Source organism: Furipterus horrens, unplaced genomic scaffold (assembly GCF_987537825.1).
Source record: "Furipterus horrens unplaced genomic scaffold, mFurHor1.1.pri manual_scaffold_7, whole genome shotgun sequence".
NCBI lineage: Eukaryota > Metazoa > Chordata > Mammalia > Chiroptera > Furipteridae > Furipterus > Furipterus horrens.
This window is the reverse complement of record NW_028327177.1, coordinates 110,568,318-110,588,633: the sequence shown is the minus strand read 5'-3', so window position 1 is coordinate 110,588,633 and position 20,316 is coordinate 110,568,318. Positions and strand designations below refer to the sequence as shown.

General features: G+C 38.3%; 1 protein-coding gene across 3 annotated transcripts in view; it reads left to right on the top strand.

The window, feature by feature from the left end:
* Window positions 1-10,093: 10,093 nt before the first annotated feature.
* ARMC8 (armadillo repeat containing 8) overlaps window positions 10,094-20,316 on the top strand; it is a 90,798-nt gene continuing 80,575 nt past the window's right edge. For all 3 annotated transcript variants that reach the window (XM_090284283.1, XM_090284280.1, XM_090284281.1), the window contains exon 1: window positions 10,094-10,385. Coding sequence is in view for 2 of the 3 variants with exons in the window: in XM_090284280.1 (XP_090140406.1) it covers window positions 10,341-10,385 (45 nt within the window). In the remaining variant the exon portion in view is untranslated. The remainder of the gene's footprint in view (window positions 10,386-20,316) is intronic.

Sequence of the window (20,316 nt, the reverse complement as noted above, 5' to 3'; positions counted from 1 at the left end):
TTCAGCTGTGCCTGTTTTCGCAGGTCTTTAAGTCTTAGCAATTTGACAGGTAATAAAAAATCACGATAATAGTAAAAAAATAAAAATATAAGTCCCTAGAAATAGGAATTTAGTTAGTTAAAATTAAACTAAGCTAAATAACTGAGCAGGCGAGATTAGCTAATTCCCTAGGATGCAGCTCTCAGGGAAAAGATAAAGGCCTGAAAGTAAATTAGAACTTAAAAGCAAACAAACAAACAAAAAATTAAAGAACCAACAAAATAAAAATAATTTTAAAATAAAACGTAAAAACTCACTGATGATTTTAGTATTATCCCTCCAAAGATTTTCTAAAATTATCAGGTCTTTTGTTTGTTTGCTTGTTTGTTTGTTTTTAGCGGCCAGTGATTCTTCATTTTCCTAGCAAATAGTTGTTTGCGTAACTATGCAACAAGCTCTATTAAAAGCAGATGAGTGTCTGAAAAACATCCAGGAGGAAAAAGGACCAAACTGTCAATTGCCAAATGAGTGGCCAAGACAGAAACAAGCAAAAATAAAATAAAACACCTCTGACAAGTCTAATCAGAAAAGTAATCTAGTCACGAGAATACAGAGGATAGTTAATTAGTGTCTGTATCACCCGCCCCCCCTACCGCCCCCCCCCCCCCCCGCAAGGACGTCTGTACTTCACACAACAGGCCTGTGACCCAGAGACACGCGGGATGCCCTCTCTCTGGGGGACAGTCTCCGTAGCGTCGCTGTCTGGGGCTAGGTCGTGGGGAGATGACAGTGGGCAGTGCGGAGAAGGCAGCATCTCAGGTGGCTTTCTTTCTGCACCGAGTCACCTGCCTCTGGTGTCAATGCCACTGATCGTCAGTTTCCTCAAGACGCTGGGCAACTTTTGCAGTCAACACAGAGGAAAGAGCACAGGAGCAAAAACGAGGCGATCAGTAAGCCGCCACCAATGCCAATCATAATTCAATATCAACCCTCTTGATCATAGTCCCAAAGTCAAGCATTTTTAAAAACCAATAAAATCAACAATATTCTAGAAACAAAGACACCAAAATTAATTCAAAATGAAGCAGATGTATGCAGAACAATGGCAATAAGAAGACACTGGAAAAGTTGTCAAGACAAATCCATTAAATGACACTGTATCCAGAGTGATTCGTGGGCAATTTCTTTCAAATTTATAAGGAAGATATAACTTTCATGATATTTAAATTGATCAAGAAGGTTAAAGAGATGGAACAGTAACATTTTTAGTTATTTTAATATTTTATTTTCCTTTTATATGAGATTTTTATAATATATCAGAATCGATGTTTTCTATGACATTGCTAAATTTAACTTTTTCCATTTAATTTTTAGTCTGCAAGAATTGTCTTTTTGTATTAATCATTTTTTCCTCCACGTAAAAAACTTTAATTAAGGGCTAACATAGTTCAAGTAACATGAACAAACCTATTCTCACGTGCGCATTTTGACTAATTTTGCACATAACCACCACCCATCTCAAAATATAAAATATTTCCAGCATTCTGAAAGATTCTTTTGTGCTTCCTTCCAAGCCCCTTACTACAAAAGTAAAGTATTTTTCTAATCTTTATCACCATAGATCAGTTTTGCTTGTTTCTAAACTTCATATAAATGTCAGTACAGCTATGAACTTCTTAACAGGGAGGGATATGTTCTGAGAAATGTGTTATTAAATGATTTTGTCTGTGTGAACTTCATAGATATTTCACAAACCTACATGGCATAGCCCAGTGCTTTTTCAATCTTTTTCATCTCCTGGCACACATAAACTAATTACTAAAATCTGTGGCACACCAAAACAAAAAAAATTTTTTTTGCCAATCTGACAAAAAAATTGGTATAATTTTGATTCATTCACACCGGATGGCTATTGTTGTGTTGGCTCTTGTCATTTTCTAATTTGACAATCAAAGGAAAAAGAGGTCAGTGCCCCTGATGAAACAGTCAGGTGTTGCATGTTTTAAAAATTCTTGCAAAACACTAGTATACCATAGTACACCAGTTGAAAATTGCTGGTAAAGCCTATTATGTGCACACTAAGCTATATGGTACAGTCTGTTGCTCATAGGCTACAAACCTGTGCAGCCTGTTATTGTACAAAACAGCATGATATTAAATCAAACACAAGATAAAGTGGTTGCCAGGAAGGAATTTGATAAAGATGTATGAAGCTTCTCCCGGTGTAACACTGCATATTGTTTCAGAGCAAACTATTTTTATAAGTAGAAGGAATACAAGTCCTGGCTGGTATGGGTCAGTGGATTGAGCTCCAGCCTGTGAACCAAGAGGACACTGCTTTGGTTCCTGGTCAGGGAACATACCTGGGCTGTGGGCCAGGTCCCCAGTTGGGGGTGTAAGAGAGAAAACTGATCAATGTGTCTATCCCTCCCATTTTCTCTCTCTATAAATAAATAAATAAATAAATAAATAAATAAATAAAATCTTTAATTAAAAAAAGGAATGCACTCTTAAACAATGATAAAAAATTATGACATTTATTGTCATTATCAAGTATTATGTACTGTGCATAATTTTGTGTTACACTTTTATAGCACATATACTTTTATATATAGCAATGCAGTATTTTGTTTATACCAGCAGCACCACACACAAACATGTGAGTAACGTGTTTTTCAATGATATTGTAACAGCTATGGTGTCACTAGGTGATAGGAATTTTTCAGTTCCATTATAATCTTATGGGACTACAGTCATATATGCAGTCCCTCATTGACCAAAATGTCATTGGGGTGGGGGGGGTGCTTGACTGCATGTATTATATACTCTTTTGTGTCTGCCTTTTTTCACTTAACATAATATCTGTGAGATTCAACCTTGAATCTATACTGTAAATAGGTATAGGCATGGTGTGCTGTTTCTGATAGCTGTGTACTATTGTATTGTGTGAAGATACCACGATTTATTTATTTTCCTGTTTTAAGGACATTTGAATTGTTTCTAATTTGGGGCTATTATGAATAAAGCCACTGTGCATATAATTATAAAAATTTTTGGTGGATATTGCACTTAATTCCCTTGGATTATGCCCAGGAATGGAATCTGGGTAATAGAGTAAGGTATATGTTTAGCTTTAATAGATAGTGTCCGTTTTCAAAGTGGCTGTACTAGTTTACACTTTCCTATCTAATATAAGGCCATTCCAATTATTTTATATGCTCCACAGCACTTGGTATTATCTGTTAAATTTTAGCCATTTTGTTATGTGTGCAATGGTATCTCCTTGTAGTTTCCATGTAGATTTTACAACAAAATTTTAATATACAAGTCAATTTGAATTTTTCTTTTGTGATGGATAAAAAACAATAACTTAATACCATAACATTCAAAATCTTGACATCAAAGAAGGAAACAGAAGGTTATAAATAGGAATGAAGAAGTGCATAATGGCTCAGCCCCTGCTCTTCCCAACCTACACCTTTCAGAGAATAGCTGTGGGAATCAACAAACTTGAGAATTCTCACTGACTTTCTCAGATCTGGAGAGAATCAAACTAAATATAGAGCCTCACCCCCTTTCTATTCTGAATGAGAAGAAATGGGTTGGTTGTTGGAGAAAAATGGGAGAGAACAAACAGTGAAGGTAGTTCTTTGAGATGAATGTGAAGGGCTACTCACTGAATAGGCAGGTGCTCTCAAACCGTGTGTATGGTTCCATGGCAAAAATAAACAGGTCTTAGATCTGATGTGAAAGAAATTCCTTGATTCTATCAGAGTGAACACAATATGTAAATACAGGCACCCAACAATAAGCAAGATAAAAAAGGAATCACATGTCAACTATGGAAACGTTGAAAAGAGTATAAGCTGGGGTGAGCTGAGCAGAGCTGTTATTTAAAACTTCGTAGGTACAGCCAGACTTTGGTTTGTAAATACTATTCCTCCTCTAAAAGAAATCAAGTGTGCTTATTGAAGTGGTTGATTCCAGGGCAAAAAAAAAAAAAAAAAAAATACAAAATGAGCCTGGAGCACCTTGTGCCAGAAAGCAAGGAAGTGTTCAAAGAGTCTGGGATATCAAAGGATAACAATGGAAGGTTTTCTGCTCACCAAATCTCAAACAATTTCAGCATCAAAATGCACAATCATGGTAACAGACTGTAGCCTGTTGAATAAAGTAGGAATTTATTTTCCCATACTGGAGTAAATAAATAATAGGGAAAAGAGAGAGCTGTTATTACACAAGAATGCTGTGTATGGATTTAAAAAATGATAATATATTTGTTCTCACATTGTAAGTTCTTCTAGCTGGGCTAATAATCAAATTAATAGATACAGATTAACAAGAAAAAATAAGATTTGAATATGTGCACATGGAAAATCCACATAAGCATGAAAATTTCAAAGACAGTGAGGTAATACTGGGTATGTATGTCATTTTGGCCAAAGGAGAAAGAGAGGCTGGGGGCCTGAGATTTTAAAGGAAATAAGCAGTTTTGAGGTAGTTGATGAAGTGTGGGGCATATATGACAAGTGAATTCTTGCTTTAATGGGACAAGGGGTGATCTAGCTACCAGGCCCCTGCCTGGACCCTTTCTATCTATGCTACTCAAATTTGTCTAAGGGGAACATCCTAAAGTTTCCTTTCTGAAGCAGGCTTTTCCAATCTCTTAGGCATGTAAGGGGTGGGACCAAAAGTTCTTTCCAAATCTTTTGCTTCTTAATAACAGTAAAAATCAATATCCCAAAAGGCAGCTTTAGGGTGGCAAAACTTTGGCCCCCTTCAGCTGATTGATAAATATAGAAAGACATTCAGAGTTAGAAATCACTGTTCAAACATCATGACAATCATTATCTTCATCATAATTGTTTCAAGCAAGAATCTTTAATAAATGCTAACACTACTGGGTAAAACTTTGAACAGTAGTAGGATATTTACATAGTATCAATATATCTATTATTTGAAACTACTTACATAATCTCAAAATATCTTTCTAATGGATACTTATTGCAACAAAGATAAGGACAGAGATTTTACACTAGAGATACCAGGCCATGCCACATTAACAGTGTTCAAAGGTAATCGCACTAGGAATAAACAAACCACATCATGTACATTCTGATATAGCATATATTATGTCTATGGTACTTCTACCAAAAATAAATAATCTAAATCTAATCTTGAAAAGCAGCAAATTAAAATTGAGGAAGATTTTAAAAAATAACTTGCCTGTTTTTTCACAAAAATCATGAAGTATAAGAAGAGACTGAGAAATATTAAAAATTAAAGGAGACTGAAGATTTATGATAAGTGAATGCAATGTGATGCTGTAAAAGACATTATTAAGTCAATTGACAAAATCTGAATGAGCTCTGTAAATTCCATAGTATTTTACCAGTATTAATTTTCTGATTTTGACCATTTTATTGTGGTTATATAAGGGAATTCTTTTTTAAGGAAATACTGAAATTATAAGTATAAATATAAATATATATCATATATACGAGGTCTGTCCAGAAAAAGTCCAGCCATTGTTAATATAATGAGGACGGTTTGCACAACATTGACGTATGCTGGCAGCCAAGGAGAGTAGATTGGAATGCACATGCATGAACAATGATGGCTTCACTGTACTAGTCAGTGGGGGGCAGTAGATGTCATTGAGTGAGCATGTGTATTGTGTGGCCAATACATTCAAAATGACTGAGGACTAGAGCAATAAATCTGCATCAGCTTTTGCATTAAGCTTGAACATTCCTCTGTGGAAACTATTTGGATGACTCAGAAGGCTACAGTTATGGGTAACTGGTGGTCGGCAGCTTCATCATGACACGGCACCCACCCACACATCATGTCTCATGCAGAGTTTTTTGGTGAAACATCAAATCACCCAGGTGACTCAGCCCCCCTACAGCCCAGATTTGGCATCTGCTACTTATGGCTTTTCTCAAAACTCAAATCACCTTTGAAAGGGGAGATTTCAGACTGTTGATGACATTCAGGAAAATATGATGGGGCAGCTGATGGCAATTGGGAGAACTGTGTCAGGTCCTAAGGTGTCAACTTTGAAGGGGACTGAGGCATCACTGTCCCATGTCCAGTGTTCCTTGTATTTGTATCTTCTTCAATAAATGTCTCTATTTTTCATATTACATGGCTGAATACCTTTTGGACAGACCTCGTAGAGTTCTTGGCCCATCTATATATTTCGAGGGCTAGAAGTTAAAAAGAACTACATTTTTTAATTTTCTAAACGCCCTTTGCCAGCTGAGGTCTGAATTCGGTTTTTCAAATGAGAAACACTTCGTGAGTTATTAAACAAACAAACAAAAATTAACTTCTAAGGTGAAAAGTTGTTCTAAAAGAAAGATTTTACTAGGTCACTGCTAGTAAAGAAGAAAAGATTGCCCTTGGGGTGTAAGGTCTAAACTACCCACAGCATGGTTAAGCAGGGAAGATATGTCCTTTATCTCAGAATTTTGCAAGTGTTTTTATACATCAAATAGAGGGCAGAAAGATGTTAGCCTTTCTGAAAGGATTTAGATTAGCTACAGACAAAGGGGATAGGAGAAGGTGAAGTGGGGCTAGTTCTGGGATAGGAGCATCAGGGTCCTCAAAATAGTGGATTAGCCATGGGCAGCAGATGGAAAATTCATGTGTGAATAAGAAATGAAGGCTCCTGGGATTACAGGAATTGTCAGACTGGTCCACAGCTGTCAACAGGCTAACTCTTCTGTCTCTTTCTCTCATTCTCAGGCAACTCTCTTTTTTTTTTTTAATTTAGAACATCTCAGAATTTTTTTTCTTGTCAGAGATCAGAAGGTAGAAGAAAGGCTTCCCATCTGGTTTTGACAATGGCAGTGGCTCCAGTGGTGGTGAACTTCCTGCTGTTCCTGATCTCAAGTAAAATTCTCCTTTCCTGTTTGCATCTTTAGTCTTTCCAGCAATTTTGCAAACTTTTTGCTTAAAATACCTAGAATATGTTTTATTTTCCTGTATGTTGTATTAGGCAAGATGTTGTTCAAGGAAAAGGCAACAAGCAGGTGTTTTCAACCATTAAAATAATACTAATAAAAAACAACAACATCAACAAAAACCTCCAGGAAGAAAATATCCATGGCTTTTTTTTGTTTGTTTTTTAAAGAAAACAATGGCTTGACAATAAAATCCAGCCATACAATAGCGGAAGAAAAATAAAGGACACAAAAAGGAAGAACTGTGTTTAAAAGATGGAAGATTGGAAACAGAGAGTAAGGAGGTTAGGAAATTCCATGGTGAGCGTAGTAGGGTACTTAATGAATAAATTATAGGATGGTTCTGGAAGGCCATGCCGGTATGGTGACATATTGAGAAGAAACCTTAATGAATAAAGGAATGACCTATGGAGATTTCTGAGTTTTCAATCAGTTTGTAAAAGGTTAAAAATATCAGGAAAAACATCTGTCCTTGCTATCTGCATCCTATGATTGAACAAGGTGATTATGACACCTATCAGCACTAGATGGCAGCACACTTAAGAAAACTGAGGCGAGAGGACGTCTGAGGTTGGTTATCAAACTAAACAGTCAAAACTCACAGAAGGGTATGAGTTCTGTGTGGTGTCTCTAGCCTCTGAATCTTATTGTCAAACATTTAATTCGACTTTCTAATTTCATCAGAAAACACACACACACACACACATACAATATCTCCTTTATAGGTTTTATTAACTTCAAGATTCAATTCATGAATCGAAAATGGCGAAAAGATCAGATTTACGCTGCATAAGTTATCCTCGCTTCCCCATTATGACAGACATCTGCCTACAGATTCTGCTTTTCTATATCAGGTAAGGAAGTCCTCCCTATTCTGTGCGCAAGTACAATTCAGGAGGATGGGGAGTTAACAGCCCCAGAGGAAACCTCAACCATGTTTTACAGGGTGAAAGTGGTAAATGCTCCAACCTGAAGATGCATATGGGGCATTCTGCATGTTTCTCAGAGGTCCTCAAGAAATAAGCAGTGACTTCAATAATGGATGCTTATGTTGACTTTTATTCTTTCTTTTCTCACTCTCCTTGACCCATCAATTCTGTTCCCTGGAAACTTCTCAAATAAATTATCAGTACCAAAATCATTACCCCAGGATCTGCCTTTTGGGGTATCTAAACTAAGCCAAAAATTCATTCAACATTGAGCGTCGGCCTGCGAGCCAAGTGTCGCTGGTTCGATTCCCAGTCAGGGCACATGACTAGGTTGCATGTCAGGTCCCCAGTTGGGGGCGCGAGTGAGAGGCAACCACACAGCGATGTTTCTCTCCCTCTCTTTCTCCTTTCCCCTCTCTCTAAAAATAAAATAAATAAGCAAACAAGCAAATAAATAAATTATTTAAAAAAATTCATTCAACAAACATTTAGTAAGTGACTGTTCTATAGTAGGCAGTGAGATAGAAGACCTAGAAGATAAAATTCCTAGTGCCTTCCATGAAGTGTATAGAGGGAAGACAAACAAGTAAACAATTATCAAAAAATACAATATATTGATAGAGATGTTGTGTTATTGGCAAGAACAGAGTGATCAAGGAAGACATGAGGGAGGGCTCACCTAAACTAACCTTGGGGGAGGGGCTCCCTGGAGAATGTTTGACGTGAGCTGATAGATGAAGACAACTATAACAACTCTACATCATACAAATATCAACTGAACATTTCATTGATACCTCTGTATGCTCTGTGTAATGGTTATGCTCTGCACTGTTGCAGTATGCAGTATGTGACATGATTTTAAGTGATATATGGATGGACATTTAAACATTTTTTAATGCATACTAGAATAAGAATAAAGAATGCAATAAACTTGATTTTACAAAGTATTATGGTTTAGGATGAAACTAAAATTATTTAATAAGTTGAAATTGGTTTTAGAAAAATATTGAGTGAATAGTTATACCTGGGTACAGATTGGCAAAGATTGTGGGGATGATATGCAGATTACTCAAGTTTGAGAAATAGTCTTGTAGTGGAAGGAAAATCTAAAATGAAATTCCTGCTTTCCAGAAACTCAACAGTTTGTTAGGAACACACAGACCCATAAGCAAGGGTTATTAATGCTGCAATAAATTTAGAAATCAAGTATGGGAGAAGATAAGAAAACAGTAAGGAGCAAAGTGAAGGAGAGGCTAGAGGCTACAAGATCAGTTGGAAGGCTACTGCTGTAGTCCAGGGGAGAAGTAGTAACAGCGTGAGTTAGAGAGTGGCTATAGAAATGGAAGAATAAGTAACATTAACAGGTCAGTTACAACCATCCTGTAAAAACCTTACTGGTTAAGAGCAGCACAAAGTTAAAACCTGTCTGGCCAAGTCCAAGGTAGTTTTGAAGGTACGTACACACACACACACACGCACACACACACACACACACACTGTGGGAGAGGTGAGTTAATCAATCAGAAATATTGTAATTAGAAGTATATTTTTTACTTGGCTTCAGTTATCAGAGCGTTTCAGTTTGAATTATTCAGATATTTGCCTCCATTTCCCTCCCCCCCTTGACCCAGAGGCTGGAGAAATGCTAACACATATGTAACACTTTCTACGTTCCAGGCATGTTCTAAGAGCTTTAAATTCTCTATGCTTATAACCCTCATTTAACAGAAGGGAAAAAACTGACTTAAAGGACGTTAAGTTACTTACTAGAGGTACTGCAGCTGGTAAATGAAGTAGCAAAGATTCAACCCAGGTGTTCTGACTCTAGAGTTATCTATTCTAAACCGAACACCAGAATAAATAGGTAAGGCAGACAACGCTAAAGCAGGTCACACTTCAGCGTTGGATTGTGAAACACTCTTATTCGTGGTAGAAAACTACTGAGATCACGGTTTCTCCATCTGTAAAATGGAGAATTTGATGCAAAGAAGGAGTGAGATAAATGTGTAAGTGAATGTGAATTTCAAATTATATATGTGGCTTCACATACTAGAGTCTCGGAATATGAATACGCGAACTAAAATTGCTACAAACCAGTACTGAAGCTAGTAGCGGCGGAGCGAGACTCCGCCCCCGAGGCTCCGCCCACAGCGAGCGGCAGGTGGGGCTGGCAGATATTCTGTGCGCATGCGCAAACTGCTGTCCGCTCCCACCTCTAACCCAGGCTGGGAGTAGTTGCTGTTTATTAGCCGACGATTCGTAAGGAGGCCCCTGGCGTGGGATCCCTTTGTTCTCCCTTCTGCGGACTCTGGCTGCACTTCAGCGGTGTCTAGAGCGTGACCCCTTCTCGTCTACCTGCCTGACTTTCTTCACAGGTGCCTGTCGTTAGCCCAATAGTTTGTTGTCGAAAGTGCGGGCCCCCCGCGCCGGCGTCCGCTGCAGCCGGGTGGGAAGGCTCAAGATGGCGTGCCTGTTGGAGACCCCAATCCGCATGAGCGTCCTCTCGGTGAGTGACCTGCTGCAGCCGCCAGCCCAGGAGTTGGGGCCCGGCCTGCAGCATTCACCTCAAACGGGGTGCGCTTCTGAGGCGTCACCCCTCAGGGTCACCTCCGACTCAGCTTTGGGCGGGGGAGTGAGAGACGGTTGGGGAGTGTGATAGACGTAACGCGGGCCGAGCCAGAGACGTCTCCTGCCCTCGGAGCTCCCACCGGTGCCGGTTCTCAGTTCTCAGTACGGCACCCAGCGGGCAGAGTGGTTGGGCGTATGGGCTTGGCTGCGCGGCTTGGGATTTGCCAGGCGCTTCAGTGAGCTTTCCTCTTAGCGATACGGGTTCTACGGGACCGAGGGCTCCGTGCTGTCAGGTGCGGGGCTTGCCGGTGGCCTGGGAAGGAGCGCCCACCCTGCCCCTCGCAGCTTTGGCAAGAAGAGGTGCGGGCTTGTTTTCCCAGCCTCAGAGCTGCCGAGCCAGGTCTGTGTGGCTTCTATCGCGTCCCAGGACCCGGGCACTGGCTGGAGCAGCTTGCTTCTTGCAACGGGGATTTCGTATCAGTTGCAACGTCTAGTGTGTCTAGTTAGTTAAGACCCTTTACTCTACTCTTGAGGGTTTGCAGCCCTGAATCACAAGAACTTGTGACTGGCATTCCTTCTTCCTTTAAGGGGAGTCAGCCCTTGGGGGTGAAAAAAGATCAAATTTTCCTATTATTGAAAGAAGGGAACATATTGACATGCCAGGAAGTAATACCTAGTTGTTGTTTTTAAGCTTAAAAAACAAAACAAAACACGGCTTTCATTATGTTGCTCTAGAGAGAGATCCAGGACCAGAGGTGAAACTTCCTTTGTGATAACTTCAAAGGGTTTTGCAACAAATTAGATCCGTCTAATTTTGAATGGTCAGTTTAACCGTAGTCCATTTGCTATTGCTGGAAACAAGCAGGCATACACTGGTTGAGCATCTTTTAGGTTTTGTAGTCACTCTGATATTGAGAGGGTAGTTGGCTTATAGATAACTTGTCAGGTTCCTAGAGTCTGTGACTCCAGGTTTCTCTTAACCCGACTTCTCCCACAAATACACTCAGCTATCAGGAAGCACCTAGATGTTTGCCTGTGATTTGGGGTTAGAGCATTATGGCATACTGCAACCTTGCTGATTTACTTTTGAGGGGGGAGGTGTTAACAAATTTCTCCGCTAATCCATTTCAGTAGGCCTTTTGTCTTATTTTTAAACTGCAACTGGGAAATACTGTTCACCTAAATATTGAATCAGATTAACCCATTACTCCACCTTTGACTGCAATATCCAGGAATGTTTTGCAGGAGAGTAGGCCAATGACTTTTCCCTCATATGTTGACTTTTCCCTCGTTTGTAAAGAAATTTTTAGGGAAGTATGCGTCGCCACTGTTCTCCATTCCCTTTTATTATCTTGTTTACCTTTCATTTCACCTGAAGCTTCTTTACTTTTTGTGCATTGTCAGCTTGTATAGAAGTGCATACAATTGAAAATTTTGATTTGTTTCACTGCCTCAGTAAATAATATTCCCTGGCACCTTTATTGAAAAACTTCTGAAAGAGTATTCCCTACTTCTAGTGGAGATTTGCTTTAGCCCTAGTCTCGTTGGGGGCCTCTTTTTTTTTTTTTTTTTTTTTTTTAATATTTTCACAGCCCCCAAGTCTGGTTTCTCAGCTCTTCAGTCCTGCAGTCTTGGGAAATCAGATCTTTGGATAAATGACTTCAGCTGTCTAAACTCACTGATTGTACTAATTTAAAGTGAAGCTTGTTCCTTTCGAATTACTACCCACCTCGCTACTTTTTGAAATACAAAGTGAGGTGGAACAGGAAATATTAATCAAGTATCTTTAAAATAAGCGATTCCTTTAATAGGCTACTTACTGTGCACCAGTTATATACAACACCCTGTAATGTATACTTTAGAGACTGCAAGGATGAGATTGGATATGCCCTCCGGGAACTCACAGTCTGAATGACTCTATAGCTTGATACAGGAAATTCAAGCAGGGGCAAATCAAATGGTTTTAAAAGATTTTTATGCAAGGCCCTTTTTCCCTTCTCCCCTCTGAGAGAGATCTTACTCTTGTAACCTTAACTGTGATCAGCTCACACATGTACATTGCCAGCCTTGACTGTTCTCAACCTAATCTCACATCTTCAATTGTGTGGATGTTATCCATTACTTCCAACAAAGCACATTCCACCCTCTAAGAGAACTTGGTCACGACTTCCCATTTATTTATTTATTTATTTATTTATTTTTGAAAGAGAGGGAGAGAAACACCAATATGTGGCTGCCTCTTGCACACCCCCAGCTGGGGACCTGGCCTGCAGCCCAGGCATGTGCCCTGACTGGGAATCGAACCAGCAACCCTTTGGTTTGCAGGCTGGTTCTCAATCCACTGAGACACAAGAGCCAGGGTCCCATTTTTTATTAATGGTACTCTCTTTAACTGATTACTCATTGTAAACCCCTTGGCTTATCATATACTCTTTCCCCTTTTATGCTCCTGTATCTGATTAGTTCTTAACTTCTTTTGGCTCTTTATTTTTAGTGTTTTTCACATCTGTCTGTTCCCATGGTCGCTCTCTTATTCAGGACATCATCATTTTGTGCCTGCATTAGTACAGTGTTCTCTCAAGTATTTTTACTGCCTCTAGTGTCTTACTCTCTCAGTTCAAGTTCATTATGCACATAAATTTTTTTGTAGAGCACACTGAACATGTCACGTCCCTGCTTCAGTTTTGTAGTGGCTTTTCATTGCCAAAGTGCTGACATTTCATTTTTAAGATTGTTTATCCTTCTCCATTAACCTTCTATCTCATATTAACTGGCTTTCTGAAGGTGAAGGATCTAGAGTTCTTCTAAACCCCAGTAACTTATTGTCTGCCTGATCATTTGTACACATGAATTATAGCTTTATATAGATTTATTCATGTGATATACTTTGAGCTTTTGTCATTTGCCAGACATGGAGTTGGGTATGGGATTACAGTAGTGAGCTACACGGACCCTTTTGGAGATTTTAGCCTAATGGAGGGAAATAAATATCAAATTGTCACACAGTTCTTTCTTTGTGAATGGAGGTTAGGGTTATGAATGAAAAATGCAGCAGGCTGTTACAAGTGTGTAGTAGGGGAATCTGATCTAATGTGAAGGGCAATGAGGAGAGTTAGGGAGGTTTTCCTGAAGAAGTGACAATGAGCTGAGAGTTCAAAGATGAGTAAGAACAAACTAGAAAAATAGAGTATTCCAGGCAAGGGGAACTGCTTTTGCAGAGGCCCTTGTGCCTTTAATAGTTATTCTGTCTTATCTTCTTAGTTAATTAACTTATCTTTCTTAATCCCACAACTATTTCTGGCACCAGGTTGCATATTCTAGGTACTTAAATGTTTAAACTATCTGTTTTGGGGAATTGAACAAACTCTTCAGCTCTTTCTAGGCTGCACCATGATCATCCATATTGCTCTTTGGGTTCACTTAGCATTATATCAGCCTTTTCAACAAATGTATAAGTTCTCTTATAGTTCCCAAACTTTTGGATGATTTAACATTGATTGCATTTTTTAAAACTTTTTAATTTTGAAATAATTATAGATTCGTAGGAAGTTGCAAAGATGGTATACAGAGATTCTTGTGTACACTTCACCCAGTTTCCCCCATCGTTTACATTTTATATAACTGTAGTACAAATTGAAGCCAGGAGATAGATATTGGTATGTGTATTGGTGTGTATCATTTTACCACGTGTATATTTGCATAACCACCACTACAAGTCAAGATACAGAACTAGTCTGTCTTCACAAAGACCATGCAATCTTGTTGTAGACACAGCTTCCTAATCCTCCTCCCCTACTGTCTAACCCCTGGCAACCACTAACCTAACCTCTTCTTTATGTCTATCACTTTGTCACTTTTTATAAAGTGACATAAATGGAATTATACAGTATGTGACCTTTTGAGATTGGCTTTGTCACTCTATATAATACCCTTGAGATTCACCCAAGTTGTTTTGTGTATGAATAGTTCCTCTTTATTGCTAAGTAGTATTTCATAGTATGACTGTCCCATGAGTTGTTTAACCATTCACCTATTAGACCTTTGTAGTGTAAACTTTGACATTTTATTTTTCTTTTGGTAATTGAGTGCCTGACTTAGGCTTTGATTGCTGAGGCATCGAGGATGGTTGTCTCCAAAAAACATCGCCAGCCATTGGATTAGATAGGGAGCCAGGCCACCTCCCTCCATTGAGGTGCCTTTGTTTTAGAGATTTTGGCTGATTTCAATAACTGATCCTTTGGGTCATTTGTTTTTACTCTTCTCAAGCTTTAAATTCTGGTTTTTGTATTTTAAATTCACCAATATAGAGTGAGCCAATGAAACCTTAGGCTCCCAGCCTCAACCTCAATAAAAGCAAAACCCCAGACCCATGTGCATGTGTACTTCCCATTCCCTCACCGCATGATATTGCAAGTAATAAACTCTTATTTAGCTTTCTGATGGTTATTGCTGAAGGGCGTCTTGCAGCCATAATAAGAACCACAAGGGCCTGGTCAACCACAACGTTGTTTATTGATAGAATGAGACCAGCACACAGCATTTCAGTTGTTTACAGTTTTTGGCTATTATAACCAGTTATGAACGATGATGCACAGGTTTTTGTGTGGACATAACTTTTGGTATCTCTGAGATAAATGTCCAGCAGTGCAATTGCTTTGTTGTATGGCTTAGTTCTTAAAGAAACCAATACATTTTCTTTTGGGGGCTGCTATATCATTTTATATTCCCACCAGTAATATATAAGAGATCCAGTTTCTCTGCACCCTCACCAGCATTTGATACTGTCATTACTTTTTATTTTAACTGTTTTGATAGATGTGTAGTGATATTTTATCATGGTCTTAATTTACATTTCCATAATCAGTAGTGTAAAACATATTTTCATTATTTGCAATCCATATTTTATTGAAATATGAATGAAATGTTTCAGTGTCCTTTTGTCCATTTTCTAACTGGACTTTTTTTTTTTTTTTTTTTTTTTGCCTGTTAAGTTTTGAAAGCTCTCTGTCTATCTTAGGTAAGTGTCCTTTGTCAAGTGCTTTGCAACTATTTTCTCCCAGTCTGTAGCTTATCTTTTTCTCTGCTTAACCGTAGGTTAAAAAACTAACTTTGCTCTGAACTTCACACCTCATACAAAAACTAATTCAAAATGTATCATAGATTTAATTGTAAAAATAAATACAACTTTAAGGGAAAAAAAACAAACAAAATCTGCAGAACCTTGGCATTTGGTGAAGAATCCTTAGACATAACATCAAAAGCATGGTCTATTTTTAATTTAAAAAATCGATAATTGGACTTAAAATGAAAATGTATGTCTTGTGAAAGACTGTTAAAAGGATGATTGCATTTTATTTTGATCACTTTGTAATTATTTGAAAGAGACAAGGTAATAAAATGTTTTCGAACCACAATGTAGCTGATGCAGACAGCTGAGGCACTTATTAATTTTAATTGTCTTCTTTACAGTCTTTTCCCATTACCATTATGAATCTTTGACAAGCAGCTGTTAGAACTGAATAGTGTGTTCCAAGTCTGGATATTCCTTGATTTTGTTCTGTTCTTGCTGACTATAAGTATTTTGTTAGCCTCATCATGCTGCATATTGATTTGCTCTCTTACACGGACAATTGACAATAGTTAGAAAACATTTGTCTATGAAGTTTTAAGCCTACCTATCCTATAAGCACAAATTTGGCCTCTCTTGGTTTTTAGTAATAAATGCAAACTAAACTCTGGTCAGCATATTTTAAAATTTGCCATTAGTTCACTCTACAAAGCACCAGTAAGCACAGGGTATGTCTGGAGGTGATATGAGCTTAATATGAACTTACTAGCAATGTGTGAAGAATGGGAGATGCTCAATGTACAGTGTTTCCAGACATCTTGCTGTCTCATTAAGGAAAGATTGCCACCTGAACTCAGACAATGAGTGCTCAAGACGTTCTTTAAGCTTTACCAAGAATTAGAAACATCTTTGAATTGGGTCCCTTCGATTTCACTTGGAGATCTAACCTTCCTGTCTCCTCATTCTCTTTTAAGAATTTTAGAAGAGTGTCATGGGCCAGGAATTTCAGTGATTTTGACTTGTATCTTTTTGATGTCTGAGTTGGCAGTTGTTTTGCAGTGCCATCTGTCGTGTTGGCTTCTAGGTAAAGATATGGCATTACTGACAAAGGAAAATTTCTGTTACTTTCTGGAAGTTGGAGAATAGCTGCCTTCATTGAACAGTGTTACTGTGATCCTTGGAACCATTTACATAGAATGAAAGGTATCTCAACTTACGAGCTGTCATGCAGAAACAGCCCCCACTTGTCTCTTTGATAAAGGAAAACTGTTTTGACCTCATTCCATAAAATCAGAAGATTCAAGAGTTTGCTTTTTTCTGTAGTATATTCATAATATAGTTACTGGGAGAGGAGGGAGTGATGAGATCGGCATGCTTTCTATTAAAAATGCAAAGTTGTGGTCTACTGGGAAGAGTTTCTAGCCTCTAGGATCTATTAATATTTGGAGGTCTTTACCACCTGGAAAAGGACTATAGAACACATGATTCTTTTGTTTCAGGAATATTTTAAGAACTTAATTAGGCTTTCAAAAAGTTGTAAGTGATGTCTGACTAGATAAGTGGAATGAGGAAAAGGAAAGCATCATGATCATGATCAAGCATGATCACAGGATTTTTACCTTTACAACTAGGTGGCATAATCTACTGAGATGTTGAGGATTAGGAGAAGAATGTGTTAGGGTAGTAAGGAGGAAAAATGAATTTTATTTTAGACATGCTGAATTTGAAGTGTTTTCTGGGCATCCATTTAGAGTTGTCCAATAAACAGTTGCATATTCTGGAGTGTTTTCAATACCACCAAGTAATTCTTCAATTCTCTGTGGATACCAGCTGGGTGTTCTACAGTTTAACTCAATTCTGACATGGTCTACCTGGAGGTCATGTCATATCCCACAGGTTAAAGGTTCAGCTCTACAAAACTGCTCCTGTTTCAGATACCAGTTGTAAGTGCAGGTTGTTCATCTGTACCTCTGACTGACCAGCTATAAATCAGAGGTTCCCCAAATCCCTCCTCAGATTTGATCATTTGTTAGAACAGTTCACAAAGCTCAGGAAAACATTTACTTCTGTTTATTATAAAGGATACAAATGAGCAGCCAAATACATAGGACAAGATCTAGAAGGGTCCCAAGTGCAGGAACTCCCATCCCTGTGAAACTGGGGTCTGCCACTCTCCTGGCATGTGGATGCTTTCACCAACCTGAAAGCTCATCAAATTTTATTCAGGAATTTATACAGAGCCTTAATCTCCAGCCCCTTACTCTTCCCTTCCCAGATGTTGGTGGGTAGGATTGAAAGTTCCAGCCCTCTAATCACTTAGTCTTTCTGGTAAGGAGTTCCATCCTGCCACTATCTAGGGCCCTCAGCTTAATCATTCATTAGCATTAGCTCATGTGCTCAAAAGGGGCTCCTTCTGAATAACCAAAGACACTCATACCAGTCAGGAAATTCCAATCATTTTATGAGATCTGTGCCAGGAACTGGGACAAAGATCCAATATATTTATTATACCACTGATACAAAGATCTAGGGCTTAAAACTGGGGTGATCATTATTTGGAAGTCATTGGCATATTTATCAGTGGTGCTTAAACTTTTAAGGATAACAGTCTCAACACCCTCTTTCCCAGAAAAACATGCATCTGCCTAAAGACTCACATAATTTTCAAGAGGTTCATGGATTCCCTGAAACCCACACATCACTTTTGAGTTAACAATTCCTATTCTTTACTCAGCCCAAAGTCAATCACAGAATCACATATAGCAAAATGTTAGTCATTTTAAATCATTTTGGAATGGTAAAAATTGTAACAATAGCTTTTAAACTCATGTAAGGTATCATGTGGATTTTTGGCTCTGAAGAACCATAATCTGTTGTCCAGAGTATGTTAGTGATCTTCCATAAGGTGCAGTATATCTACAGAGAAGGCTTTGTGTAGCAGATGGTGTAGCAGGCTTGGGAGGTAGAGCTAGGTTAGCTGCAGATCAAAGCTAGGACAAAGTAAGGCACTTGGGTCTGGGCACAGCCAGAGTGGATTAGATGGAGACTGCAAGTGACTCATGATACTGACATGATTGTCATAGGCCACAGGGTGTGTGATGAATCAGACAGCTTCTGAATGGTATTACAATAGGAAAGCTAATGCACCAATTGCTGGAAGTGGTGGGCTGATTCTGAGCAAGCACCATGGATAGCTCCGAGGCAAGGATGTTTAATGCCTCTAAGAATCTGAAGCAAATAAGTAAGGCCTTTTTTAAAATCAGGAGGCAGACAGCTAACCTGTCTGGACAATACTACTTCTGAGATATACCGTGAGAGATGGTACCCAGAATCTCTTAAGTCATTACATGATTGCAATCTTGAATAATAACTATTCTTACAGTTCAGGACAACACCACACTCACCTGAGTAGCCTCACTCTGTCATTTAGGATTGAAACAGAGGCATTTGAATGCATCCTAGTGGATTTCCTGAAGTAGCTTATTGTTTTGGGGGGCATTTAAGTGAACCCCGGCTAACCAAGAGAATGTCTCAGTCTTTGTAAAACTCCTCACAGCCATTGTCACTCCTATGCCCCAGAGATGGTTCTTGCTTTCTTAGACCTCCAGATTGTGCTGTTTTGCACCATACATCTTTACATAGTTCATTTACTCTATCTGGAGGGATGTCTTCTTGGTCCTCATTCTTTAGACATTCCTGTCTATATTAAAGAGTGAACAAATAGAATTTAATAATGAGAGGGAGCCTTAGAGGTTATCTTGATACTTACAGCTCTTTGTAGTTTGTATGCTTACTTTAAAAGGATAAACACTGCAGTACCTGATTAGAAAGAAGCATGAATGCTAAATTGCTTCCAGGTCTCATGACCACCCAAAGCACGTTTATAATGATTGTTGGTATTACACAGGGACTGTATTAGCATTTCATTACTTTAAAAACTTACTACAGGAAAAGTAAAGGCTACTCTTCATATCCCTTTTAATCTAATTGTGCCTGGATATTCTGTTATTTTAAAAAGTCCTTTATTGTATGAGTGTAAAATTATGGAATCTTTACCTGGAAGAAACCTGCAGGTAATCTCTAGTTCATTCATGTCGTTTGTTTTTTAATTGGGGAAAATAGAACCAAAGAGCTTGACTTGCCCACTGTCATATGCCATTATATGAAGTCTCAGAGTCAGATTTTCAAACATCTAAATTAAAAGGAAAATTGTGTGCCTGGCCTTACATTTTAGAATTTTATTTTCAAACTTTATGAGCACTGATTTATGTACTATTTATTTTAAAATATGTTCTCTTAACATGTAAAGCCTGAATTTAAGTCAGTTATTTATTGAGAGGTCAGGGTTGCCTCTTTTCCAAGAATAAGTTTCAAATTATGTATTTAAGTATTTTCATGGTTCTATTTGTGAAATTAAAGCAGATTATACTCTAGGCATCTTGGTTGTCATAAGTGTATTACATCTATACTGATGGGACCCATCCGACTGTGAAGTGCCATTTTATAAACTTTTCAAAGTTGCTAGAGGCCATAATAGCTGTCTTCAAGGAAAAAGTCATTCTTTGTTGACTATATTAACCTTATTGTATTGTTCCAGAGGGAGGCAGATATTTTCTTTTAAAATTAGGAAAGAATTACGTAGCAATTATTTTGGTTTTATAGTGAAATAAACCCTCTAGCCGAGAAATACTGTGTAGCGCCAGAACTCTTCAAAGCAACAGTATTTAGGCAGCAGTATATAGGATTTTGTGTGTTTAATTATCTCATCAGACCAAAGAGGAGGACATATGATTTGAAATTA